This window comes from Phyllostomus hastatus, unplaced genomic scaffold (genome assembly GCF_019186645.2).
Source record: "Phyllostomus hastatus isolate PE091 unplaced genomic scaffold, TTU_PhHast_1.1 phas_contig_34, whole genome shotgun sequence".
NCBI lineage: Eukaryota > Metazoa > Chordata > Mammalia > Chiroptera > Phyllostomidae > Phyllostomus > Phyllostomus hastatus.
In genome coordinates this window covers 47,104,995-47,128,666 of record NW_025333857.1, presented here as the reverse complement: position 1 = coordinate 47,128,666, position 23,672 = coordinate 47,104,995, and the positions used below count along the sequence as shown (strand labels likewise).

General features: G+C 45.3%; 1 protein-coding gene across 3 annotated transcripts; it reads right to left on the bottom strand.

Annotated features, from left to right (window-relative positions):
• Window positions 1-801: 801 nt before the first annotated feature.
• On the bottom strand, window positions 802-22,437 carry CLTA (clathrin light chain A). Of its 3 annotated transcripts, XM_045840593.1 has the most exons (7): window positions 22,086-22,437; window positions 14,271-14,308; window positions 12,149-12,266; window positions 8,129-8,240; window positions 3,435-3,488; window positions 2,219-2,254; window positions 802-1,259 (listed from the first exon to the last, which is right to left on the bottom strand). In XM_045840593.1, exons 1-7 carry the CDS (start codon window positions 22,300-22,302, stop codon window positions 1,088-1,090), a joined length of 747 nt encoding a protein of 248 aa, XP_045696549.1. In that variant the 5' UTR covers window positions 22,303-22,437; the 3' UTR covers window positions 802-1,087. The 3 variants fall into 3 exon arrangements, with proteins under 3 accessions (XP_045696549.1, XP_045696550.1, XP_045696551.1); XM_045840594.1 differs by lacking the exon at window positions 3,435-3,488; XM_045840595.1 differs by lacking the exons at window positions 2,219-2,254; window positions 3,435-3,488 and having other exon boundaries at window positions 22,086-22,436.
• Between the last annotated feature and the right edge of the window lie 1,235 nt (window positions 22,438-23,672).

Below are 23,672 nucleotides of genomic sequence, written 5' to 3'. Positions count from 1 at the left end.
TCCATCTCCAACTTGGAAATAGTATCAGGTAACTATAAGCAGATTTCTGAAATACGGCGTTATTAGTTGCTTGAACTCTTAAAATGTGACAGGTTCTGAGGGCACATAATAAACATGCTGATGCCTGAATAGAGCAGTCTTCTGGAGGCCCCTGCTGTATTGATCAGTGTGGTCTAGAACTTTCTACACTGGACATGTTCGGTCATCTGTGCTGTGCCATTCTGATACTACCTAACCACACGTGCCATATGAAATGTAACTAGAACTAGTATGTATTTATTATTTTAATTAGATACATGTGCCTAGTGGCCACTGTGCTGGCCCGTCTAGATGAAGGACTTGACGACAGAGATATGAGCAAAGTGCCAGGGGAATCCAGAGTAAGGGGGCTAGCCACGCACAGATGCCAGTCTGACTCAGGTTTACTGGCTGAATCTGAAAGTAAAGTCTCACTATAGTGTATGACCCCAGAGAAATATATGCCACTGAAATATACCACCCAAGGCCCTGAAGTAAGGGACAGTGACAAATGAGCCACCTGGGAGAAATATACAGGTTGGTGAGAATTCACAGCTCTCTTAGGTGGGTACCAAGGGGTTAACTTTTGGCCCTGGAACTCCCTTTTCAAATGGAAACTTCCAAAGACAATAGAGACTTGGAGCTATTTTAGTTCAAGGCTTGGGTGGAGGCCCCACACTAAGCTGCCTCAGCCCTAGAAATGATGATAAAAGCGAACTCCTCCTTCCCTGGAACCTCACTACAAACTGCAGTACATCTCGAGGTCAATAATGAAGCTTCATGTTTATTGTTTGAAACAGAAATTTATTCTCAGAATAATACACAAAAAGCACAAGTTGAGGCTACCGTTGGAGGCATCCCTCCCTTCCTCTGCCACCACCTCCCCCTCCTCTCTGAATGCCAGGGAGAACACGGTTGAAGGAAGAAACATGCAATCACAAACAATGAACAACTCTAAAGACGAAAGGTTTGGTCCAAAAGAACTCAACATGATTAATCCAATTATGTGAAGAGCCTCACTGAGTGGGACTAAGGTACTGCAGATGTAGTGTTTCCACAGGGCGGCTCTTCAGTGCACCAGGGGGGCCTGCTTGAGGGAGATGAGGACAGAGCGCATGCGGGAGACGTCTTTGGCCTGCTTGCTGGACTTGGGGTTAAAGTCACACAGCCGGGCCACCCGTTCCCACTCAGTGCCTGGGGATGACTCGTCAATGTCATTTACAAAGGCTTCTTCTGCTGCCCTAGAAGCAACGACAAAATATGTTGGTTTAATGCAGAACCCCTGTGAGCTACCTGGTGGCTGCCTTGTTACAGAAGCAACTGCATCTTCATGCCTGACTTGATGGCATTCCGCGTTTCTGAAGAATCACAGCCCTTGGCCCAGGTCGGACTCGAGAGCAGACACAGGGCCGGCTCTCCTGGGCACAGGGTGCCTGCCCTGTCGTGTAAAATGTTGGAATACAGGTGTTTGGTTCAGGGCTCTCTCTCTGTCTCTGCTGACACAGAGCATTAAAAAAGCAAGTCCTCAGCCAGCTACACAGTGCCTTCATTAAAAGCAAAGCAGAGGCTTGTCAAGAACTTGCACAGTAGTTTATGTTGGGGCTGTACTAAGTTTTAAGTAAATTTAGAGACGTCTAAAAAGCCCACAGCTCATTGCACAACAGCTTCTGGATTACTCCTAAGGCTGGAGAGAAACAGGGCAGATCAAAAGGAATTCAAAACAAGCTCCCATGCTAGCAGGCATTAGACACTAAAGCCATTCTGGAAAGGGTTTGTTAGGACATTCTCTAGGTCAGCCATTTTCCCTCCAGCCAGGTACCCTGGGCCACTGAGAGCACACTGTGGCAGGGGTGGGCACCCAATGATGGCTGGAGAGCCAATCAATGTTAGGTGCTTTTTGGTAAGATGCTGCTCCAACCTTCTTTCAGTCAAGGTCAGCCCACCCCCGCTCGGGAACCAGCTGGTGGGAGCTACAGCCCACAATGTGGACAGTGGTAAGAGGAGGGAAGACACACTGTGTTTATCTACTCCAACAAGCGTCACGGGCAAAGCAAAAGCAATGGAGATGACTGGTCCATGGGGACAGAGGGTCGCACTCTCACAGGGATGGCCGTGGCAAACACTGCTGAAGCCAGAGCCACTACAACACTGCGACTGCATGGCACACACAGTTAGGGGCAGTGAGAAAGATTTACTTAACTGTTCTAGGCTGTAGCAAGGATGGTTTATGTTTGTGCTTAAAGGTGAAGAGAAGAAAAGAAACAAGGAAACTTTAGGTCAGATATAGAAAATGAGAATGAGTTCAATGCAGATGGTCAGTAAGCTAGACATGCCCCTGCCACTCTATTTACGCTGGGGAACGTGCAGCTGGCTTTGCTGGGCCACCCTGCTGCCCAGCAAACCCAGACTCGACCTTTCTAGTCTCCATTTCTACTCCAGAGAGAATGTGCAAAAATCAAATCCAATACCACCTGTAAGTCCAGCATTTCACAAGCCTCATTGTAAATATATCTGGGGGCCCATGAAACCCAGTTCTGCCTTCTAATGGGATGAACACCTCAAGATCACAGGCCCCAGAGGCTCTACAGACCTCTCAGCCTGCGGTCCAGCCTTCCCACCAACTCCTCTCTCCCTCCGCCCCACCCTCATCTTCCTTCACTCAAAATCTAGTCCTAATATTTAAGGGGGAAACCGTTTCCAAGTCTTCAGCAATACTGATTTGGTAGCAGGAATCCCTAAAAACAAAACAAAAACCCTTCCAGAGAAGATGTAATTTTCTTTGGAGGAAAAGGCCAAAGTGGCTCATGTCAGACAGCTTTGGCTATCTGCACCTCAAAGCTGGGGCCTCTCTGTGCATGGGCGAGGGGACGGGGCACCAGAAGCTGGCCACTACACAGCGATTTCTGACATGTAAGACAGTAGAGAAACCACTACAGGCTCCCAGCAGAGACAACCCCCCTTTGCCCCGGGAAGAATGCAACCAAGGAACCAAGTGTAGAAAATGCTGCTGTCCCCACTGGCTCCTAACCAGGACGTCCACCTCTCCCACATGGGGACACGTGGCCTCCCCACCTGGGACAGGGAGGGAGCGGTGGCAGCAATGGCAAGAGGTCAGAGTCCTCCAGTCCCAAAGCCTTCCCAGACAAGATCACGAATGACCCACATTTTGAAAGGGAGTCAGTTCCCTTCCTTCCCTCCAAAACCGGAATATGAAAAATGGCAATCGGAGTTGTAGGAAGTCATGGTTCTGTGAGGCAAACAATGGATCATATACCCCCAGCATATCAACTCTTAAGCAGCCCCCAGAGTGCTAATTTGAAATCATTTAAAAAGCAAAGCAACTTGTGGCATAAAAGGTGCATTAACTCTAAACAAAAAATAGAATTGAAACAAAAGGAATTAGTTTTGCAACATACACATAACCAATCACGTCAGCGAAGGGTTGTTTGTAGAAAGCTTCATCTGCCACCCTAGACAGCAAGAGGTCCAAAAGGCAGGCAAGCAGGCAGGAAAAAAGAGAGAACATTGAGAAGCAGAAACATCTCAAACCCATAATAGAGGCACAACTGTGCTCTGGGAAAGCTGTTCCCAAGGCTCCATCCTAACCCAAGGGAGGCTTCCAGCGCCGCAGCCTCCAGCAGGCACAGACAGTTTCCGGGCTGGCTTCCCCGACAGGGACTCTCCCCTTGCCTTTCCCAGCCACTACAAACATTCCCTAGGCACCTACTTACAGCCCTTCTATAGACATTGTGTTGGCTCAATTCGCAACCCCAGCAACCTAGGACACTGAGTGTTTACCGCCTTTTACAGATGAGGTAACAGAGGCCTGGAGATGAAGCAACTTGCTCAGCAGTAAGAGGCAACAGGCAGAACCCACAACCAAAGTTACCTGGCCCTCTTCACTGTATATTAGCACTTCCCAGATGGTGTGCACTAGTGGGCGGCCGTGTCACCTTCCTGCCAGCCTCAGTAACTATCCATCACTGGGCATGAATGCTGCCAGACTCGCTAGGTCCCAAAGCCAGTTTTATCTTGGATTATCCAACCGCTGCTTCCTCACACTAGCTGGGTGGGATCCACTTTCAGCATTCTAGGAACACTTTTAGGTCATTTCAAAATTCCCACTTTAGAGAAAAAAGCAGCTGGAGGCAAGGTCTGATGGACAGGACTGCAGACGAGGGCTCTGGCTCTGGTTACTATGTGTCCCTGAATAGGACCATCTGCTCAGTCCAGACTTGACCTTGACAAGGTGCAGCCCAGAAGCCAGCACTTTCTCCCTCCTGAATTCCCACATCAGGAATGGCTCAAAATGGCAGGGCTCTGGGACAAGAAGGTGGGGGCCTGCTGAGTGGCGGAGTTTACACTGCAGAGGACAGGCTGGCTTAGACCCAGTTGCCCCGGCTGCCCACGCCATCCACTATAGGTGGGCAGGGAACCTCCCTCAAGGAGTTGGATCCTGTCTTGCTAGGTCAGTCTGGGGCATAGGAATGCAAGGGACTTTTTTTTTTAAAGAACAATCATGTGTTAACATAAGCTCACGTATTTATTTGAAGGGAGATGCTAGTAAATTTTAAAACTCACATATACCCTTCCTTCTTTACCGTTTTGGTTTATACACAGGAGGTGTTCTGTGGAAATTTAAAGAAAACAAAAAAGAACAGCCTGATTGTAGCTCAAAGTGAGTCGGCAGGAAAACACAGAGTTGTTTGTGGGCAAAATGAGTGGGAGGGAAAGGAAAATAGGCCAACTTGTCAACCCATAATCCTTTTAGTTTACACAAAAGGACTAACCCTACTCAATTTCAACTGTGCTTGCTGCTGCTGTAAGAAAATAAAGGTTTAACACCTCCTGACAACGCATCACTAAGATGCCTTGACAAAGGCTTGAACATCCGGCTTTTGTTCCTCCACAGCTGGTCCCAAGACTTAAGAGCTCGTCCGACAGCACTGCTGTCATGGTACAGACTGGGGACAAATGGGAAATCTTGTTCAACAAGCACAGGTGGCCCCTCCACCTGTTTGTGCTTCACCCAGCAGACAGACAGCAGCAATCCCAGGCAAGGCAGCGAGGGGCTCAGGGCAGCCTGGGAGAGGGGAGGAGGGATGCCTTCCGGGCCTGACCACGAGTCACTCAGGAGGCTGACGTACACAGAGTGGGCATGGAAAAAACGTGGTGCCTCACTGGGCATCGTGGGTTCCACAAACTTGTGCGAGCCTTGAAAGTCAGCACCAAAGCTACCTATAAAAGGGGAAATGATTCTGTTACGGTTTGGGAAGGGACATGATCTGGGGTTCTCGAGGAATAAACTCCTCTGGCTCCTATGAAAAGAGAATTCTTTTCCATGTGTTGTCACTTACTGTATTTTGCCATGTATAATGTGCACCCATGTTTGTGGCCCAAACTTTCAGGGGAAAAAAATCTTTCGTTTTTATTTTTTAATTCCATATTTTGTTTACTTATATTTAGAAACAAAACCAATGACTGTATTCCAGGATATTGTTTTGCATATGGATATCGTTATTGCTTTCTACAGCTACACTTTTAATGCGTAAGCATAAATAAAAGAATTAAAAACACTTATATAGATATGGAATTATTACTACCCATGTATAATGTGCATCCTTATTTTCCCCTCAAAAATTTGGGCAAAAAGTACACGTTATACATGGCAAAATACGGTAATTCATGGCTCTTGCTCAGTGAGATTTAGGCCCTACACAAGGAAGGAGATGCAACTGGAGGACCAACACAGACCAGAGATGCCAGGACAAGGTCTGCCGCTGGTTGTCTGCCCACAGCCCAGCGCGATGCCTGGCACAGATGTGCCCTGAAGGCTTCAGGTGAGGGCACCTGGAAGGCAGGAAGCCTCATGACATACTCATAAAAATGGGCCCTTGCTACCCCCGAGCCTTCTCTTTCAACTTCTCTCTGCCTCATATTTGCAGGGCCCCCGTGACCACCCAGCTGCTGCGGAAGTCACCCACGGAGAACGGCTCTGCTTGAACTGAGCACCCCCATTTTCTTTTCTCAAAGTATTTACTATTTACCTGCCGACAGACAAGAAAGTTGAGTCACTTCACACATATAAATGGGACTTACTCCTTTAGTCCCACGAGGGTGAACCGTCGGCAATGTCCAAATCTCCAGGGGAGGGTGCACGCCATTGGAAGAAGGGCCCCAAAGTGGCTCTGTAACGGCTTCCACCCCAGCCCTCTGAGTAACTGGCATGGAGTGTAGAAACCATCCCTTCTGGGGCCCATATGAGAGGCAACTGATCCGTATTTCTCTCCCTTTCCTTCTGTCTTCCTTCCCCTCTCTCTAAAAATAAGTAAAATTTGTATTTTAAAAAATCCCTCTGTCCTGGAACTCTGGTGACAGTGGCTAGTCTGCTATTAGCTTTACACACTCGGGGGCAGCCCTGTGCTGCAAGGTTTCTACAAGGCAGTGACAGCTCCGCACTCCCGAGGAGTGTGAGTTTCACTCTCTCCCCCTCTCTGGAACCTAGGTTCATCTCTGAGACTATCCAACCCAACATTCTACAATTTTACATAAAGAAAAGCACACCAAGCCCTAAACCAATGCCTGAAGAGACTAAACCTCTAAGACTCAGCTCCTAAGAAAAGGTATAATTATTCTCTTCGAGGACAACTAATTCTATATACAGACAGAAAGGATACAGTGTAGCAAAACTGGCTTGAAAAACTGTCTGCAATGGGAAGCCCGTTCCCAACATAATCACATTTTAAGTCTCAGAATCTGAAGGCCAACTTGCTTAATCCTCAGAGACCCTGAACAGGGAGGGTCACTCAGTTTTACCAAGTACTTCAGAGCAGATTCATAGGCAAAGGGTGAACAGCAACTTGCACAAAGCACCCACTCATCTTTCTTTAAGAGACGTGAACTTGCAGCTGGGGGAAACCATCCTGAATGAGCACAGGATGGAGAAGCCTGGACCTGTCGGCACTCCAAAGTGATCACAGGCCCAGCAGAAGCCTGAGAGCGGTCCCCACCACACTCTTCACAGGACTTCAAATGGAATCCCAGCGGGTGCCACAGGGTAATGGCCAGGACAGAGGCTCAAACCTGGCGTCTGAGGGGCAGCTGACAGAACCAAGGATGGCTGACAGGCGGCAGCCGAAGGCTCTACACAAGCCGTCTGTTCTGCTGCAGTTGCTCCACAGTGGCACGGGCTGGCTGGCAAAGTGATCAGCTTCCCCCTTTCTGGTCAATTTCCATCTCAATAAAACTGACAAAGACACGGGCACTTATGCCCACTTCTGCCTCTGAGGATAGGAACCTAAGGCTTTTTACCCTGAAAATTAAAACCATCGCCAAGACCAGCCTGGCCTATCTTTACACTAAGTGAGTGAAGTCAATCCAGCAGGCAAAGCGAGCCCATCACACACCAAGGCAAGCAGCATTGCGTCCACCTCTCTTTCTCTGAGCTCCTTCCGAGAGGACTCGGCACACAGTGTTAAGCGCCACAGCTGCTGGTCAGCGGTGACATAAAGTGTTTTCGTCCACAACTACTTAGCCCTTCAGCTAGTGAGTAAATTCTGAAAAAAGCATTTTTAAAAAGCCCAAGATTTTCTTACAGATAGGTACCCAGCAAACCCTTAATTCTGAAGTTGCTGTGCTGGATGACCATCGTTGGCTACTTCACTACAAAACACATTTCCCTACAGATGGACTCCCCTGTGAAGCAGCTTTCAGGGGGCAGGGCTGTATTTAGGGGGTGCAACATGACCGAGTCTATAAACAGCTTCAGGGGACTGAGATCCTGGTCACGGTCATGAAAGCAGCCTTTCACTTTAGGGTTCCATGAAATAACTTTTCCTTTCACTGCATCATACCATTACATGAGGTGCACGTGAACCAAAAACTCTTGGCTGAAGAGCTAAACTCGCTATAACGATTCACTATGGCTAATAGGCTAAATTATGCTCATAAGGCCCAAGAACTTGCAATCCTTATGTTTCAAGCACTTTTTTGACAATCCACAAAGACATTTCACATGAACAGAGTTGGCAGCTGAGAACCTGCCCTGGCTGTCGGAAATGGATTCGATCCCGTCGGAAAACGAGCTGTGCTAGGAGCCCCGTGGACTGACCTGTTGTTGGCTTTTGTTTTCTGCAGCTGCTCGTCCTGCCGCGCGTACCACTCTTCCAGCTCCTTCACTGCCTTTTCTTTCCACTCTGCTTCTTGCTTCCGAGAGTTGGCATCTTTGATGGGAAGGAAAAGAAAGACAATATAAATGAAACAGAACATAAACTGAAGTTCACTTCATCAGTCTATTTTGGTCTTATTAAACTTATGCTGTGTGCAGGTATGTTTTTGTTTTCTGGGGGGGTGGGGGTGAGGGGAGTGGAGATACTTTTAATAGAAAAAAGACTATGAGGGCGCCAACTCAGGGAAAAGCAATTGGAGATGATTCTTTAGTAATGCTGCCAATGTTAGTTTGGGATGAATTGCTGGTATCTGATAATCCTTTAATAAAACCTTCTCACAGCCTATATTCCACACCTCAGGTTGACTACTAATGGTTTTGTAGAACAAGATGGCACTCATTCTCTTATTAACTAAATATGGCAGCAGCACTTGTATGAAGTAGGGAGCTACAGGAAAGTTATCAGACATAGAGAAGGTTGAGAAGCCAGGGAACAGAATATAATAGATGCTAGAGTTGGGAAGACCACAAAATCTCTTCCCGCTTGGACTGCAGAGCATGTCTGTGCAGAGCTAGGATAGAACTAAAGGAGAAACTCCAGTGAAGAGACCTGCAGAGTGTGGGGGATCATTACCAACAGTTATCTGCAAAGGTTCTAGAAATTAGAAAATGCATGCCTAACAGGAAGTTTCTCAGGTTTAAATATAGATTTTCCTAAGACATTCACCTAAAATGAAGAGACTCATGTCAGTAGTAATGGGAGAAAAAGAAATACGCGTCCCAGCCACTGCTGCACTGACACCTGAAGTTCCCCTGACACTTCACGTGACACGTTTTTAAGGACATCCTTCTGGCAGGTGTTCTGCAGACGTCCCCTGTGGTCTTTCCAACAACCCCAAGGAGGTGAAATGTCATCTCCTAGTGGCAGTGAGAAAAACTACAGCTCAGAAGGTTTGAGAAACCTTCGTAAAGTCACTGTAAGGGGCAGAGTCAGGACTCAAACCCAGGTCTGGCTGTAAGGCCCATGTTTTTACTGCATTGTGCTACTTTGGAAGGACAGGACTGAAAGGGAAGCAAGGCCTAGAAATAATCTTGAGATGCAACTACACGGGGATTGCCACTGGCCAGACTAGAGTCTGGGCAGGGCGGAGCCGGAGCCCAGCAGGCAATTAGTGTCCTGGAGGGGAAGAGAAGGTGGTGGTGGCGGTGGCGGCAAGTAACCATCCAAGGGAAGAAAGGAAGCAACTCGGGGCATTTTCAGGGCCTCTGAAAAAATGCCTTGTAGGAACAACTTACAGAAAGCCGTCTGTAACTGCTAGAATAAACAGCATCTAAAAACTCCCACATGGTTTTACATTGTAAAATAGCTTTTTACCCTGCTATCTAACTTGTCAGGTGACCTATGTCTCAGGAGAACTAGTTTCCTCAGATTTTCTATCGATGACTCAAACGTACAGAGTGAACTCCTGATGCACGGCTGTCCTGTCACTAGTGTACGTGGCAGAATGGAGGTGCTGGGATGCCATGGGAGATAAGGGCTGACAGTGCCATGTGGGCAAGAAACTGAAAAATACCATATTCAAAATGTAAGGTCTCCTTTTCAAGATTGGCGAAATTACTTTCAAAAAATTACTTTTTGATTGAAGAGTATTTTCTTTCTGTGTAGTCTGGTAACTTTTTAAATATTATCACATAGTAGGAACAAATTATCATGGAAATTTATCTCCAAAAATTTTTATCTAAATAAAAATTGTGACCATTTGTACTAATTATAGTTACTACATAAAACAATCCCTTTAAATTGTCTTCTTACAATTACAGATTTATGAAGTGACACTGTCAGTTAGGATTTACAATTCTTAAACACTTAGCTTGATGAGACAAAGATCCAAGCCATAATACCATCTCTTTGAATCTGGGAGGGAGAAGGGGGAAGGAGGGAGGGATAAAGAGTCCCCTCAGACAGCAGGGCACACTGACAGCTGTCTCTTCTGGCCATCCTCATTACTATTCACAGAAAAGCAAGTTATTTAAGAGCCAGCAGCTAAGCTACAAACCGTTGACACTGGTTCTCTATTCTTAGCATCTTGTGCCTTCTCACAGTCCTTGCAAGCAAAAAAGGTGCAACTGAAGAAACACCTAGTTCATGGACAAATTCGATTCAATTCAATCAGAACATAAGGCCAAATGTTTGACTTCCCTCCAGAGGTATCTTGAATTAAGAAAACAATACTTCACAGAGTATCCCGTAAATGTCCAATTTGATCATCAAAAAAGAAAATGCAATTTTCCCAGACACCAAAGTGAACTCTTTCCATGAACAAAGCAATTTTGCTAAACTTCGGGAAAAGAGAAAGTTGGGTTCTGTAACATGAAAAATACTCCAGTAGTACTAATACCAACTAGGCCTTGCCTCTCAGCCCACTGAGGAGAGAGACACAAGGGAAAAAGCAAGGACGGGTGCTGCCAGCACTGGGAGGACCCAGTCCCATCTTTCTAAAGCTGCATTACCCACATGTGGCCATTTAAATTTATTAAAACTAAATAAAATTTAAAATTCAGTTTCCAAGTCATACAAGCCACATTTTGAATGCTTAACAGCTTAGTGGCTGCCACACTGGGCAGCACAGACACACGGTATCACCATCACCAAAGAAGTAACTACTGGACATGCTGTAAACGTAAGTGTGGCCTGTGCTCTGAAAACTCTACCATAAGTTGGACTGGAGAGACGACAGATTTTACACTAATTGGCTGTGTTATCTGGGTGATATCTCTTCCTATTTCTAGGTGTCAGTTACCCCAACCGAAAAATAGAGGAGTTGTATTTGTACTAGTTCAGTGGTCCCCAAGAAGGAATAATAATGCTGAGACTCTGGTTACACAGAAGAGTGCTGTATTTCTAGATTCACAATAAAATGTTTAGGCATGAAGTATGTGATGTCGGTATCTGAAAATGGTTAAAAAATGTGACTGCAGTGGGTGTGTCTCTCCACACCACTCCCCTGAATTCTTTCACAGCCATGTCACTGACCACCCTAACATGTTGGTGGCCTGTACAGGGACATTCTCTAGTCCTCCCTCTCCTCTGGCCTCCTGAGACTTGCAACTAGGGGAGCAGGGGGCAGTGGGAGCTCGACCTGGGTTAACACCCCAGCTCTGTCTCTGAAGTTCAGAGGGAGGATTCAGAGTCCCCTGGACTCTGGGGACAGCCTCCTCCTCACACACCTTCACAACCAGCAATCAAACTGCAAAGTACTCAAAGGCAGGAAGAAGGGACCGCCCTCTACAGACACAGGTGGAAGGTAACATTGGAACAAACTGCAGCCACACACCAACAGCCCAGGGACCACACGACAGGAACAACCCCGCCCCCTTTAAAGATTATTTAATTTTAGACAAAGGGGAAGGGGGGGGGATTGGGACAACTGTAATAGTATAATAAAATGTATTTTTAAAAATTCAGCCTTCAAATGATAAATGGACTGTGAAGTCTCTCACATGGATATAACACCTTCAAGTTTACAAAAAGCACTCTCATAAATACCATCTCAGAATACCCTTGGGGTTGGTAACACTGATCTTGCTTCTCTTAGAAGACTCTTAGACTCTGCAAGGTTTGGCTAACCGAGTGCGCACAGTTGGTAAGAGTTATAGCTGGGCCTTGAACCCAGCCTTTCACTCCAAGTCCATAGCTCTTTCCATAGCATCACTCTGCTCTTCTTGAGAGGAGAGAGAGGATGCACTTGGTGGCTCTCTAGGCTGCCCTAATCCTTACACAAGGGCCTGCGATTGAGTGTCCCCACATCAGTAGTCCTGTGACATTCAGGTTGAGAAAGATTATCTTCCCAAACACTTGACAAGGACATTAAGGCTAATTCGAACGAAAAAGGAATAAAAGGAGAGTCAAGGTCAACTATCCCACTGAAAACAGACACCCAAAGATAGAAAGGGATTCCTTACCAAGGGCTTCCAAGCGTTCCGTTTGCTCTTCTCTCCATTTACGGATACTTTCAGGTTCTGATTGCAATCGATCCACTTGTGAAATAGCTGCATAACTGTCTGTTGGACCATTACTTTCCTTAACACAAAACACAATTGTACTCTATCAGTACCAAAAACTCCTTCCTGAAATGCACTTCACCCAAGTTAGAACCCCTGGCTATGCAGAGCCCTGACAATGATAAAATGTGAAAGGGCTGCCTGAGAAGCAGTAACAGTCTACAATCTCGTGTTACAATCGTACATGCAGATAGGGAGCTTTCAGCATCACTGCACTCAGTCCTTCCCATCCTCGAGGAGGCAGAGCAGTTGTTATCCTATCTGCTAATAAGTGGGACATGAGTGGAGACAGGAAAGTCCCGGAGGTGAGTAATGGACTTACTAGGAAACAGTGCTATCAGTTTTGGTTTCCTCACTTGACACAGATTATGTGATATTTTCAAAGTAACAAAAAGTACACAGTAGAGCAAGACCTAGAACTTAAGGCCTAACTGCTATTATACAATGCAGGAAATAGGTCACTTAATACCACCTAATCAAAATATAGTGAATTTGAGGAGAGTCCAGAAGACAATGTACAGTTACTGCAGTCACCAAAGAAGCAATAAGAAGGCAGGCAATCACAGAGCCGTGAGTGTGTAGGAATGCAGACTGTTCTTTATAATGGGTTAGATTTGGGAGCTAATAAATAGATTGACAAAGACCCAAATAAAATTTAATGTTTAGAGAATTATTTCACCTGTTAAACTAGGTATTACCAGTTTAACATAAGCAGACAATAAATAAAGGTGGAAAAAACTATCTAAAGTATTAGTAACTAGCTCATTAACACTTCCCATGTGTCAGGCACATAAAAGCTTTCTCTCCCAAACACCCTACAAAGCAAGTTTTTATTCCCATTTCACAGTTGGGAGATTCGACCGAGGCACAGAGAAATGACAAGTCCAAATTCATAGCTGGTAAGGGATAAACCCAGGGGATGAATCACATTCTGTCTCACTCTAAGGGACGAGTTCTAAACCAGGGATCAGAAACTACAGTTCAGGCCCGTTCCCTGCCTTGTAATTAAGTTTCACTTGAACACATGGTTGGGAGAAAAGAAACCTTCGTTTTGCTCTAGATTATATGACATGCACACATGAGGTCTGAAGTGCTGCAGCCATTTCACCACTGTGAAAAGAACCTGAGTACAAAACTGCACACTCAGCAAGCAGAGCCAAAGTCCTAGAACTGAGTCAGAGTTCTGGTCCGAGGACACCTAATCTATCTCAGAGCTCTTTCAATTATAAAAACAAGCAAGTTCTCTATTTAAACCAATGCAAGTTGGGCCAACAACCGAAAGCTTAGTAATATAGGTGGGGATGTCAAACTCATTTTCACTGGGGGCCACATCAGCCTCACGGTTGCCTTCAAAGGGAAGAATGTAATTTTAGGACTGTATAAATTTAACTACTCCTTCACTGGGGGCAAGGAGCCCAGCGCTGCTGCCGGGTAGAAACAAGGTGGAGGGCCGGATTCAGCCCGTGGGCCTTGGGTGTGCCACCTGTGATACAGAAGAAAAAGTAATGGTATTCATCACAAGTATCAGCCCCCCTCCCCATACAATCTAAAATGTTCGAATGCTGGCCCCACCACATATTGCCTTTGTTACTTTAGACTACTGATTTAAGCTCTGTATGCCTCTGTTTATTCATCTGTACAATAGAAATAACAACAGTACAGGTCCCTGAGGTGGTTGTGAGAACTAAATAAGATTAATTATAAACAGTGCTTGACACAGACAGCGTTTAAATTCACAATCAGCAGCAGCAGCAGCAGCAGCAGCAGCAGCAGCAGCAGCAGCAGCCATGAAGGGTCACTTCTTAAGAATGAAGTTGATAACATTAGGGCCAGGTAAATAGCACTTTAAAATAATGCTCTATCAGTGTCACTTCTCTTCAAATCCTTCTCCTCTGGCAGGTCACACACCAGCCACTAATACACCCAGGACGGTCAAAGGAGTGGGGTCCCTTCCAGGTCAGTCTATTAAATCACAGGACAGAAAGACTCTTGAGCACCGTCATGCAACATAATTACTCTGTACCTGGTAGTATTCGCCATTCATCACTCCATCAACAGCATCTGCAAGACATTAAGATTGCGGTTTGTCAGTCAGGGCTGGTCAAATGCTGAGCCAAAGGTTTGCAGAGCAAAATACAGCACTGTGTCCCTGTGCTAGGTACAAGATGTAACACTGAACAACTTTTTAACTAATGAAACCAAGATGTGCCTATATACAAATGACTTTACCAAAATGTGGACAAATCTGTTCTGTGCTCCCAGGCCCCAAAGCTTTTGAAATTCTGCTTTCTGGCTTAGAGAGAACACATAGAATCATGGCAGAAGAGTCTCATAGAGCAACAGTACTTCTCTATGAAAGTTCTGGAGAAGGCAAAAAAAAAAAAATAGCATGGCCCAGATTCATTCACACTGAGAGGAAATGTGCAGCTTTGTGTTCAAACCAAGGTGCTTTTTTGGGGGTCAAGACTCTCCATCCTGTGGCTGCAGTAAGTTTGGCACCTAACGGTTTAACAGTTTAGACTTCTTGCTAATTCCTACAGGGCACCTGGAATTTGTTCAAAACAGTAAGACACACCAAATTAGTCTTTTCAAGGATAAAAGTTTAAACAGTTCAAAGGGAGGTGTACAATCCAGTTTTACAGACACAATTATTCATAATTAAATGAGAAAGTCCATCTCAGAAATATAAATAATGCCTAAGTAAGACCTAGAGACTATCAACCCACACAGTACAAAATGGTGGTCCACAGGCTGAACGTATTTTATCTAAAATACAAAGTACTAAGGAAACCCCACAAATCAGGATTTCCAGGTTTGGGGAGTGGGGCATGCAGAGAGAAGACCTGACAACGGGTCTGCGCTTCCGAACTGGCAACACTGCTTGAAACGAGGGGAGCCTTTACATGCAGCATGCCAGTCCCACTGGCCCCACTTTTTTTTTTTAACCCATTCTGTGTTTCATTCATCTAGTTCTGACTGGCCTGATAAGCATGTGCCCCTCACCCAGCCATCACTAAGAGGCAGTCTGTCCAGCGCTACACGCCATCACTCTGGGTGGCTGCTCTGACCTCCTCCAAAAGCCTCAATCTAGACACCATAAAAATGTAGCTTCCACCTACATAATCTGCATTCCGTATCTGCTGGTTGAGCTCCATGTATTACCTATCATGTAGAACTTCCATTATTTGTCCATTTTTTTTTTCAAATTACAAAGTCATCTTAGTGCATGGAATAGGAGAGAGAAGATGAAAGAAGAGACGAACCTAAAAGGTTCAAGAACTCAAGAAGTAAAAGGAATGCCAAGCACTTAGTTAGGGCCCCCATTAGGAGGCCCTCAGAGGGCAGTGTACAGAAATAGCTTTCCTAGAGGTCTGGGGCAGGTGCCCTCCGCCTCATTCTTTCCTTCTGGCAGGCAAAGATTTCATCAAACCATTCCTCTGGTCTTGGCTGCTAACTAATTACAGCCATGCTTCATTTTATTGCACTTTACAAATTGAAAGCAAGACCTTCCATCATAATCAAAAAGATTATGACTTCTGTTATTGTGATACTAGCTTTATCACGATGGTGGTCTGGAACCAAACTTGCATCTCCATGGGATGCCCATAAATGCAATTTTAACCGCCCATTTTCCAAATTAACATTACCATTTCATTTATTTCTTTGGTTCTCTTGCTTCTCTCAGTTACCTTCCTCTTGGCTTTGGGAGCACTGAAAACTTTTATAGATCATTTTCCCAGCATGTCTCTCTGATACAAAAACATTTTATCATCTTTTGCCAACATCCTTTTTTTAAAAAAAGACTTTATTTATTTATTTTTAGAGAGAGGGGAAGGGAGAAAGAAACAGAGGGAGTGAAACATCAATGTGCAAGAGATACATCAATTGATTACCTCTCGCATGCCCTCAATGGGGGGACCTGGCCCAGTGCTGTGCCCTGACTGGGAACTGAACTGGCTACCTTTCAGTTCTCAGGCCAGTGCTCAACCGACTGAGCCACACCAGCCAGGGCCAAAACATTACTTTTTCAAAAAGAAAAATTGAGACAAAAAAAGTAAAATAAAATTGTTTAAAAAAGGAAAATACCCTGGCTGGCATAGCTCAGTGGACTGAGCACGGGCTGCGAACCAAAGTGTCGCAAGTTTGATTCCCAGTCAGGGCACATGCCTGGGTTGCAGGCCATGACCCCCAGCAACCGCACATTGATGTTTCTCTCTCTCTCTCTTCCCTCTCTAAAAATAGATAAAATCTTTAAAAAGAAAAAAAGGAAAAGGAAGACAGAAGAAAATGCCCTGCAATTTCTTCACTCAACCCACTGACTTCTATCCTGTTAGCTTACCTAATGTGTATAGATAAAAAATTTCAGCAAAACTGGACTCCTACAATATAACCTTTTTTTCAGTAACCCATTCATCCACCTCATTAAATTCTCAACTTTATTAGTATGAAGATGCCTACTGCTTATCGCCTCCCATGTCCTGGGCACAGTGTTTAACACTTCATCAACATTGTTTTAATCCTTATAATAAACCTGTATGTATCAGCACTTCACAAATGACGTTAAGAATATGCATAGGGCCCTGGCTGGTGTGGCTCAGTGGACTGAGTGCCGGCCTGAGAACTGAAGGGTCACCAGCTTGATTCCCAGTCAGGGCACATGCCTGGGTTATGAGCCTGGTCCCCAGTCAATCAATGTACCTCTTGCACATCAACATTTCTGTCTTTCCCTCTCCCTTTCCCTCTCTCTAAAAATAAATAAATAAAATCTTTTTAAAAAATAAAAAGAACAACCCTGGCTGGCGTAGCTCAGTGGATTGAGCGCGGGCTGGGAACCAAAGTGTCCCAGGTTCGATTCCCAGCCAGGGTACATTCCTGGGTTGCAGGCCATAACCCCCAGCAACCGCACATTGATGTTTCTCCCTCTCCCTCGTGCTCTCTCTCTCTCTCTCTCTCTCTCACTCCCTTCCCTCCCTAAAAATAAATAAATAAAATCTTAAAAAAAAATAAATAAAAAAAATAAATAAAAAAAAAATAAGAACATGCACAGGGTTCCTTAAGGTGAGTAAGCTATTCTTCAAAGGACAGGTAACTGATGACAACATTTCCTCTTTTATTTTTTAACTTTAAGATATGTTAGGAAAAATATTAAATGCATGTATTACAAAACAATGAGCCTTTAAAAAGTGCTGCAGTACCCGAGGCAAGCCAGGAAGTCAGAGGAGAGACCGTCAGAGAGTTTGACACACGGACACCATCTGCAGGACCTAAGCATTTACCAACCCACCTCAGCACTGATCTGTCTCAATTGTTGGTTATAAACCCGGGTTATTGCAACATATTTCTCATATTTTTAACTTAATTTCCCTAATTCTTTTACTCATATGCTTTATGTTAGTACAAAAGTTTCTCATCGTTTTTGTCACTGGCTTTTTACACTTTAAGCTATTTGTGTGTTCCCTACCTATATAATTTTTAAAAGCACTCTATAAAGTTTTGGAAATACAACATTCACCAAAAAACTAATCAAAGTATGGCAGGGGGGTGGGGATAGTCAATTGAACCTCAATAATATATTCCTTGGGGTAGAACTGCTGGGTCACAAAAACTTCTAACACACCAACTACTTGCTCCCTTTTATTACCATCAGCACAAGAGTGCCCCATTTCCCAGACCTCCGCTGATACTAAAGACTGAGTTTTTTCATGTTTTTATACCTTTTTGCTAAATTGATAGCAGGTATTAAACACAAAACTTAATGTGGTTTTGTTTTGCCAATCTTATTTCCATTGAAGTAATTAAAAATCTGACATTTTCTTTACTGAATTATCTGTTTTGCCCATTTTTTAATCTTTTTAATCCCTAAGTATCTCTCTGTATTAATTCATCCTCTCATACTACAAGTGTTTTCCCCATTTGCTTTTTATACAGTTTGATATTTAACACCTGGAACTACTTAACTTATATATAGACACTATCAATTTTCCCTTTATGATTTCTATAGCTGCGTTTACGCTATAGGCCTTTCCCCCCCTTTAAGATAAATATTCACTTTTCTCTTGGTATTTTAAATCCGCCCAGAAATTATTTATTTTTTTAAAGATTTTATTTATTTATTTTTAGAGAGGGAAGGGAGGGAGAAAGAGAGAGAGAGAGATAAACATCAGTGTGTGGTTGCTGGGGGCTGTGGCCTGCAACCCAGGCATGTGCCCTGACTGGGAATCGAACCTGCGACACTTTGGTTCACAGCCCGCGCTCAATCCACTGAGCTACGCCAGCCAGGTCAGAAGTTATTTTTGTGTAAGGTAGAAAAGAGATCATTTTAAATCCTAGAGCCTACAAGCCAGACTGCCATTCTGGTTAATGTATTACACCTGACACACGAACTAGTCAGTTAATACATTCCAGCCCAGGGCCATTCCCAGTAGGAAAGACTTTGATCACTACTCCATCACAGAGCTAGAAGCTGTTCTCATCACATACCTCCTAGGTCACATGTTGCCTGTCCTGTAGGCCTGAAGGCTCATCCAGCCCCAGTGGCAAACGATCTGAACTCTTCTTAGTTACCACACCACTGCACTGAGATTCAATTGGCCCCAGGCAGAAGATCATCTGTGGCTACAGAAACATGCAGAAAGGACATCTAGAGTGCCTTGCTTTATTAGGACAACTAAGCTAAGCAACCTGATGCTCCAGAAGGAAACTGTCTAGGGCATCCAGACAGAAGCAGGGTCAGAATATGTTTCCAGAGATGAAAGGCTCTTACCCTGAACCCACCTTCAACCTCCCAAAGCAAGCAGACCTGGGTTGGAATTCCAGGGGAGACATGTTATTAGCTTGCTACCTTAAGATAACTGCTTAAGTTCCATGATTATCAGTTCTCATGTGAAACAGGACGACACTACCATTTAGCCTGCAGAATTGCTTACTGCATGGACCTGACAGTACGGAGAAAACTGGCACACGGGAAATGGGTGGCACTGCTAAATACCACACATGAGATTTCCTTGAACTTCTCTTCACTGCTACCAAAAAAATTACTCTCCTCCTCCAGCTTTTTTTAAATTCACGTACCTCTCTTCCTCCTCCTCCAAGAAAAGACTTGACTGAAACACCCCAAAGAATGCCTCATTCCCATACTCCCTTCAGTAGCTCCTTAATCACCTCTTATTTTCCTCTCATCAGCCTTCGTGACTGAAGGCTTTCAAGGGCTCTAGAATTAGGCTGCCTCTTTCCTGATCACTTGTTCTTCCTCAATATCCATGAGCTACTTTACCTAGCTGGTTACCTCCCACCTTTAAACTTGTGTATCTTTCCACCCCTCCCAACAACTGAGGGAGTCATCCAGGGCTCAGGCCTAACCCCCCTGGTTTCTGCCTGCCCCATCTGCCATGGGACTTTCCCCCCGGCTGGGAGTAGTTTAGTATGTTCCTCCATCTCTGAGAGCCTCCTGCCTATAGCTCTCGGCATAAAAACACATCAGACACAGAGCTCCCTCCTAAAATCTGTTTCCTCAATACACCACCCTCCAACACACACACACAGCCTATAGGCCTTGTAACACCTTTCTTTCCCTACTCCTAAGAAATAACAGTAGCTGGGTACATAGGTGCATTATAGTAATAACATACTGTGTGTAAGCATGTTACAGGTGCTAATGGAATCCTAGCAACCCTAAGTGGTGCATATTTGCACCTTTTACAGAGGGAAAAACTGAGGCAGGGGAGCAGAGGCTATATAAGTTGCCTGAAAAGCTACACTCACACAAGCAGTCTAGCACAGAATTGAGGGAGGGAAAAGAAAAAGAGTGAAAGAAGGAAGAAAAAAAGTGTCCAACTCATTCTCTAATCCAAGGAAGTGCTGACCACTTCGCTATTTCCAACCCCAACTACATGTCAGAGATCAGGCTTTAAATCACTAAATGCTTAGTTCACTAAGAAAGTCCTTCCTAGGAACTAAGTCAGCAATCACCCCTTCCTTCCCTTTGCTGAAAGCTTAAGGCACAAAAGACCCATGTGTCCAACGCGATTTTCTCCCTTTTATCTCTCCAACTTGCCAGTCACCAAGATCTGCTGCTTCTATACAGGTTCCTTGGACCTGACATTTTTGCCCATTCTTTTGTGAGTACCTACTATGTACCAGACATCCTGACAGGCATTTCGGATAAACAGTGAGCAAGAGATAACACTGTCCTTGAATCAGGACCCAACTATGGGTTTTGATTCTCCCACCGCTGTCCTGGCCAGGGCAGCCACAACTGCTTTCCAGCAATGACCATCTTTCAACCCACTACAACCCTGCTGAAACTGCAACAGAATCGGGTAGAGTCAGAGGACAGGGAAACAGAGCTCACCTAGTGACTTGCCCTTTTTCTTAAGCAAGTCACTTCTGTGTAGGACTCATTTTTCTCTTCTCTTAAATGAAGGAGGTAAACTAAGGACCTAAAAAAGCACATTTTATGATTCTTAGGCAAACGTTAAAGACCACAAAAGAACCACCACACACACACACCCACACCATAAAAACCCTTATCACTTAAAGCTAACTTCATCTCTCAGCCACAATCTATTTCAATCCAACCAGCTAGCTATAAATTGAGTTTTCAGGTATATTACACATTGTTATGTAAGTTCTAACTGGGGGACAGATTTGCTTAGGAAGCAACATGGTATAGTATAAAAACTCAGAGACTGCAAGTTAGCAGTCTCCACACCTCTGCTGCCACCCGCCCCCAAAAGGGTTCTGCTTGACTGGCACAATAATACGAGATTTCTGAGTCTGACTGCTTTTTGAAGAGCATTATTCAGAAATATCAAAGCCTCAGCCTCCAACTCTCGTTATCTCACACCCAGCATGTTTCTCTTATTTATGTTCAAACTACCTGGCACCTTGAAGCTCCCATCTGCCCTACCATTGCCCTGTTCTCTCTTAATTAGTATTTTTTAAAAGTAAATGAAGAGCCACGTCCTATTTCTTCTAGCTAATTTCCTACTTCCCTATATTAATGAAAAGATCTCTGCCACTCAGCCTTTCCTCCCACCGCGACGACTGTAAATATCACACCCAGATAAAGCACTAAAGGTCAAATTGGCATTCTACCGTGTTTTTGTTTTTCCTTGAGTGTGGCTGGGAAAAGGCCATACTACATTCTCTGTTCACCTCTTGGAAGACTGGTCCAGGCTAACCTGAGGTTTTGCTCAGACGGCAGTGCCTACCACTGCTGTTCCCGAGGAAGCGGAGTTCCTGGAGTCCTAGCCATAACACGTTCGGGTAAATGGTAAAACTCCTATCCCTCTTTCTCCAAGGCTGTACCATCTTTCTGGAACTCCGCACTCATTCCTCTTTTCTTCCTCAGAACCCAACATTCTGTACACCTTAAGTGTTTAACTCCATCATTGCCATTTTTGTTTGTATGTCTCAAAAACGATACTGTTATTTTTCTGTCCTCCCTTCTTAATACCTGGTCCCGTGCTGGGCTCAGACTTGCCTGTAAGTCTGGCCACACTGCGCCAATGCGGCTGTGCTCCAGAGTCCAGACTCACCGCACAGCAAGCACTCAATGAAAAGTTCCGGAACTGAGCCGGTTTCTCCGGGCCCCTCGGCGTGACTGTCACTGTATTTGCTTTGCTGTGCTCTCACTCGGCCCGCGCCATGAGCGCTCAAATACACTCACTGAACCGAGCGGGCGTTCTGCACGACTGGGCCGGGGTCTCGTTTCCTCGGCACTCCTCCTCAACGTCGCGGCTTAGCGACAGAACAAGAGTTACCCACAGCTCTCCAACCCACTCTGGGCCCGGCTTCCCGGTAAGTCCTCCCGCCCCAAACGCGCCCGCATTCTCACCCGGACCCCCCGGCGGCTCGCCGTGCGGCTGGGGCCCAGGGGCGCCGCCGTCCAGGATGGCGAAGGCCTCGTCGTTCTCGATGCCCGCAATTTCGCTCTCCTGCTGAGCCAAGAAGGCCGCGGCCGGGTCTTCTTCGCCCGCGCCGGCCACCCCGTTCCCCAGCGCGGGGCCGCCGGGAGCACCGGCGGGGGCGCCGAATGGATCTAGCTCCGCCATGGCTGGCAGTTCAACGGCACGGACACCGACAGTGACAGACAAACCAAACGAACCACAGACACCGCGCCCGGCAGCTACCGCTGTGGTGGCGATTTCGCTCCGAGGACAAGCGGGAGGAGGGAGAAGGCGGAAGTGGAAGGCCTGCCCCTATATCCGGTTGGTCTAAGGCGGGGTGGGAGAGCCGAGAAGGTAACAACCAGTCAGAGGACAGCACTCGTTCAAGACCTACCCAATCAGCAGACGGAGAAGCACCCGTGGAAAACTCGTGACTCAGGCAGCACCGGGGGGGGGGGGGGTGCGGGCGGTAAGCCTCGTGGGCTCAAGAAAGGCGGAAGTGGCGCTTGAGTTAAAGCAGCTTTGCCCGCCAGCTTTTAGAACTAGAGGGGTCCGGTCTGTCACCTCTGCCGGGACACTAGCGCTCAACCTCTCGGCGAAGAGAGCGATGATGGGCGGATTACGTAGAAGAGGCAAGCTACTTAGATTCCTGAACTTCAGTTTTTTCATCTGTAAAAAGAGACTGGGAATCCTGCACTGTCTCCTAGGATTGTTGGGAAGACTGAATCCTTTTAAGGCGATATACTAGCTTCATTTAAAAAAAAAAAAAAGTTGTATTTAACTCATTCGCCCAGCTGGGTTTCTTTTCAACTTTTGAACAGCCTGACTTAAATGTGATGGATTCAAATCCACTCTGATTTTTTCCCCCATAGTATTTTTATAAAAAGGAAAATAATGGATCCTTTCACCAAGTCCTTTAGGAGCCAGTACGTCTTTTCAGAGCTAGACAAGTTTCTGGAGCTGGAAAAATCCGTAGGGATCACCTAGTTCATAAGGAAACTGAAAGAGATCAGTCACACAGGTAGTCAGTGGTCAGGGAACCCAGGTCTGCTGGGCATATACATAATGGGGTAGCCACGATGTCTTGTATGTATGTGCCTTTTTTTTTTTTTCAAAAAAGTTCCTTCAGTGTTTAAAATCAGAGACGTGTTAATATTAAGTGGTTAGTTAGTCCCGTCTACGCCATAGAAGTGATTCCAGTTCATCACACCCATGTTGAGGAGGGAAACTTAGGCAATGGCCAACACTCCTTTACCACCTGAAAAGGAAAAAAATCAAAACCAACCAACCAGAGGTCAAAGATGTCTCGAGGTAGTCAGCAAACAAGAAACTGGTTTTTTAAAAAATAATAGATGTATTTCTTTTTTGTTTTTGCTTAAAGGTAACAAAGCCTATGATAGTTACTAGCACCAAGAATCTAAATCACAAATAATAGTCCTGTAACTCCCTTTAGGAAAATCTAGTGTGTGGAAACTGTAAGTTATAAGAAGGTACAAGATGCTGTAATATAAGATTGCTTTAAGAAACAAATTGCA

What these genes read in the sequence shown, in the direction of transcription:
- CLTA (XM_045840593.1), bottom strand. Translation starts at nt 22,302, where the DNA reads ATGGCGGAGCTAGATCCATTCGGCGCCCCCGCCGGTGCTCCCGGCGGC. An exon ending in AAAACAAAAGCCAACAACAG is followed by an intron (nt 3,489 to 8,128) that starts GTCAGTCCACGG and finishes CTTGCTGTCTAG; the next exon opens with GGTGGCAGATGAAGCTTTCT. An exon ending in GCTGACGTGATTGGTTATGT is followed by an intron (nt 2,255 to 3,434) that starts GTATGTTGCAAA and finishes TTCACCTTTAAG; the next exon opens with CACAAACATAAACCATCCTT.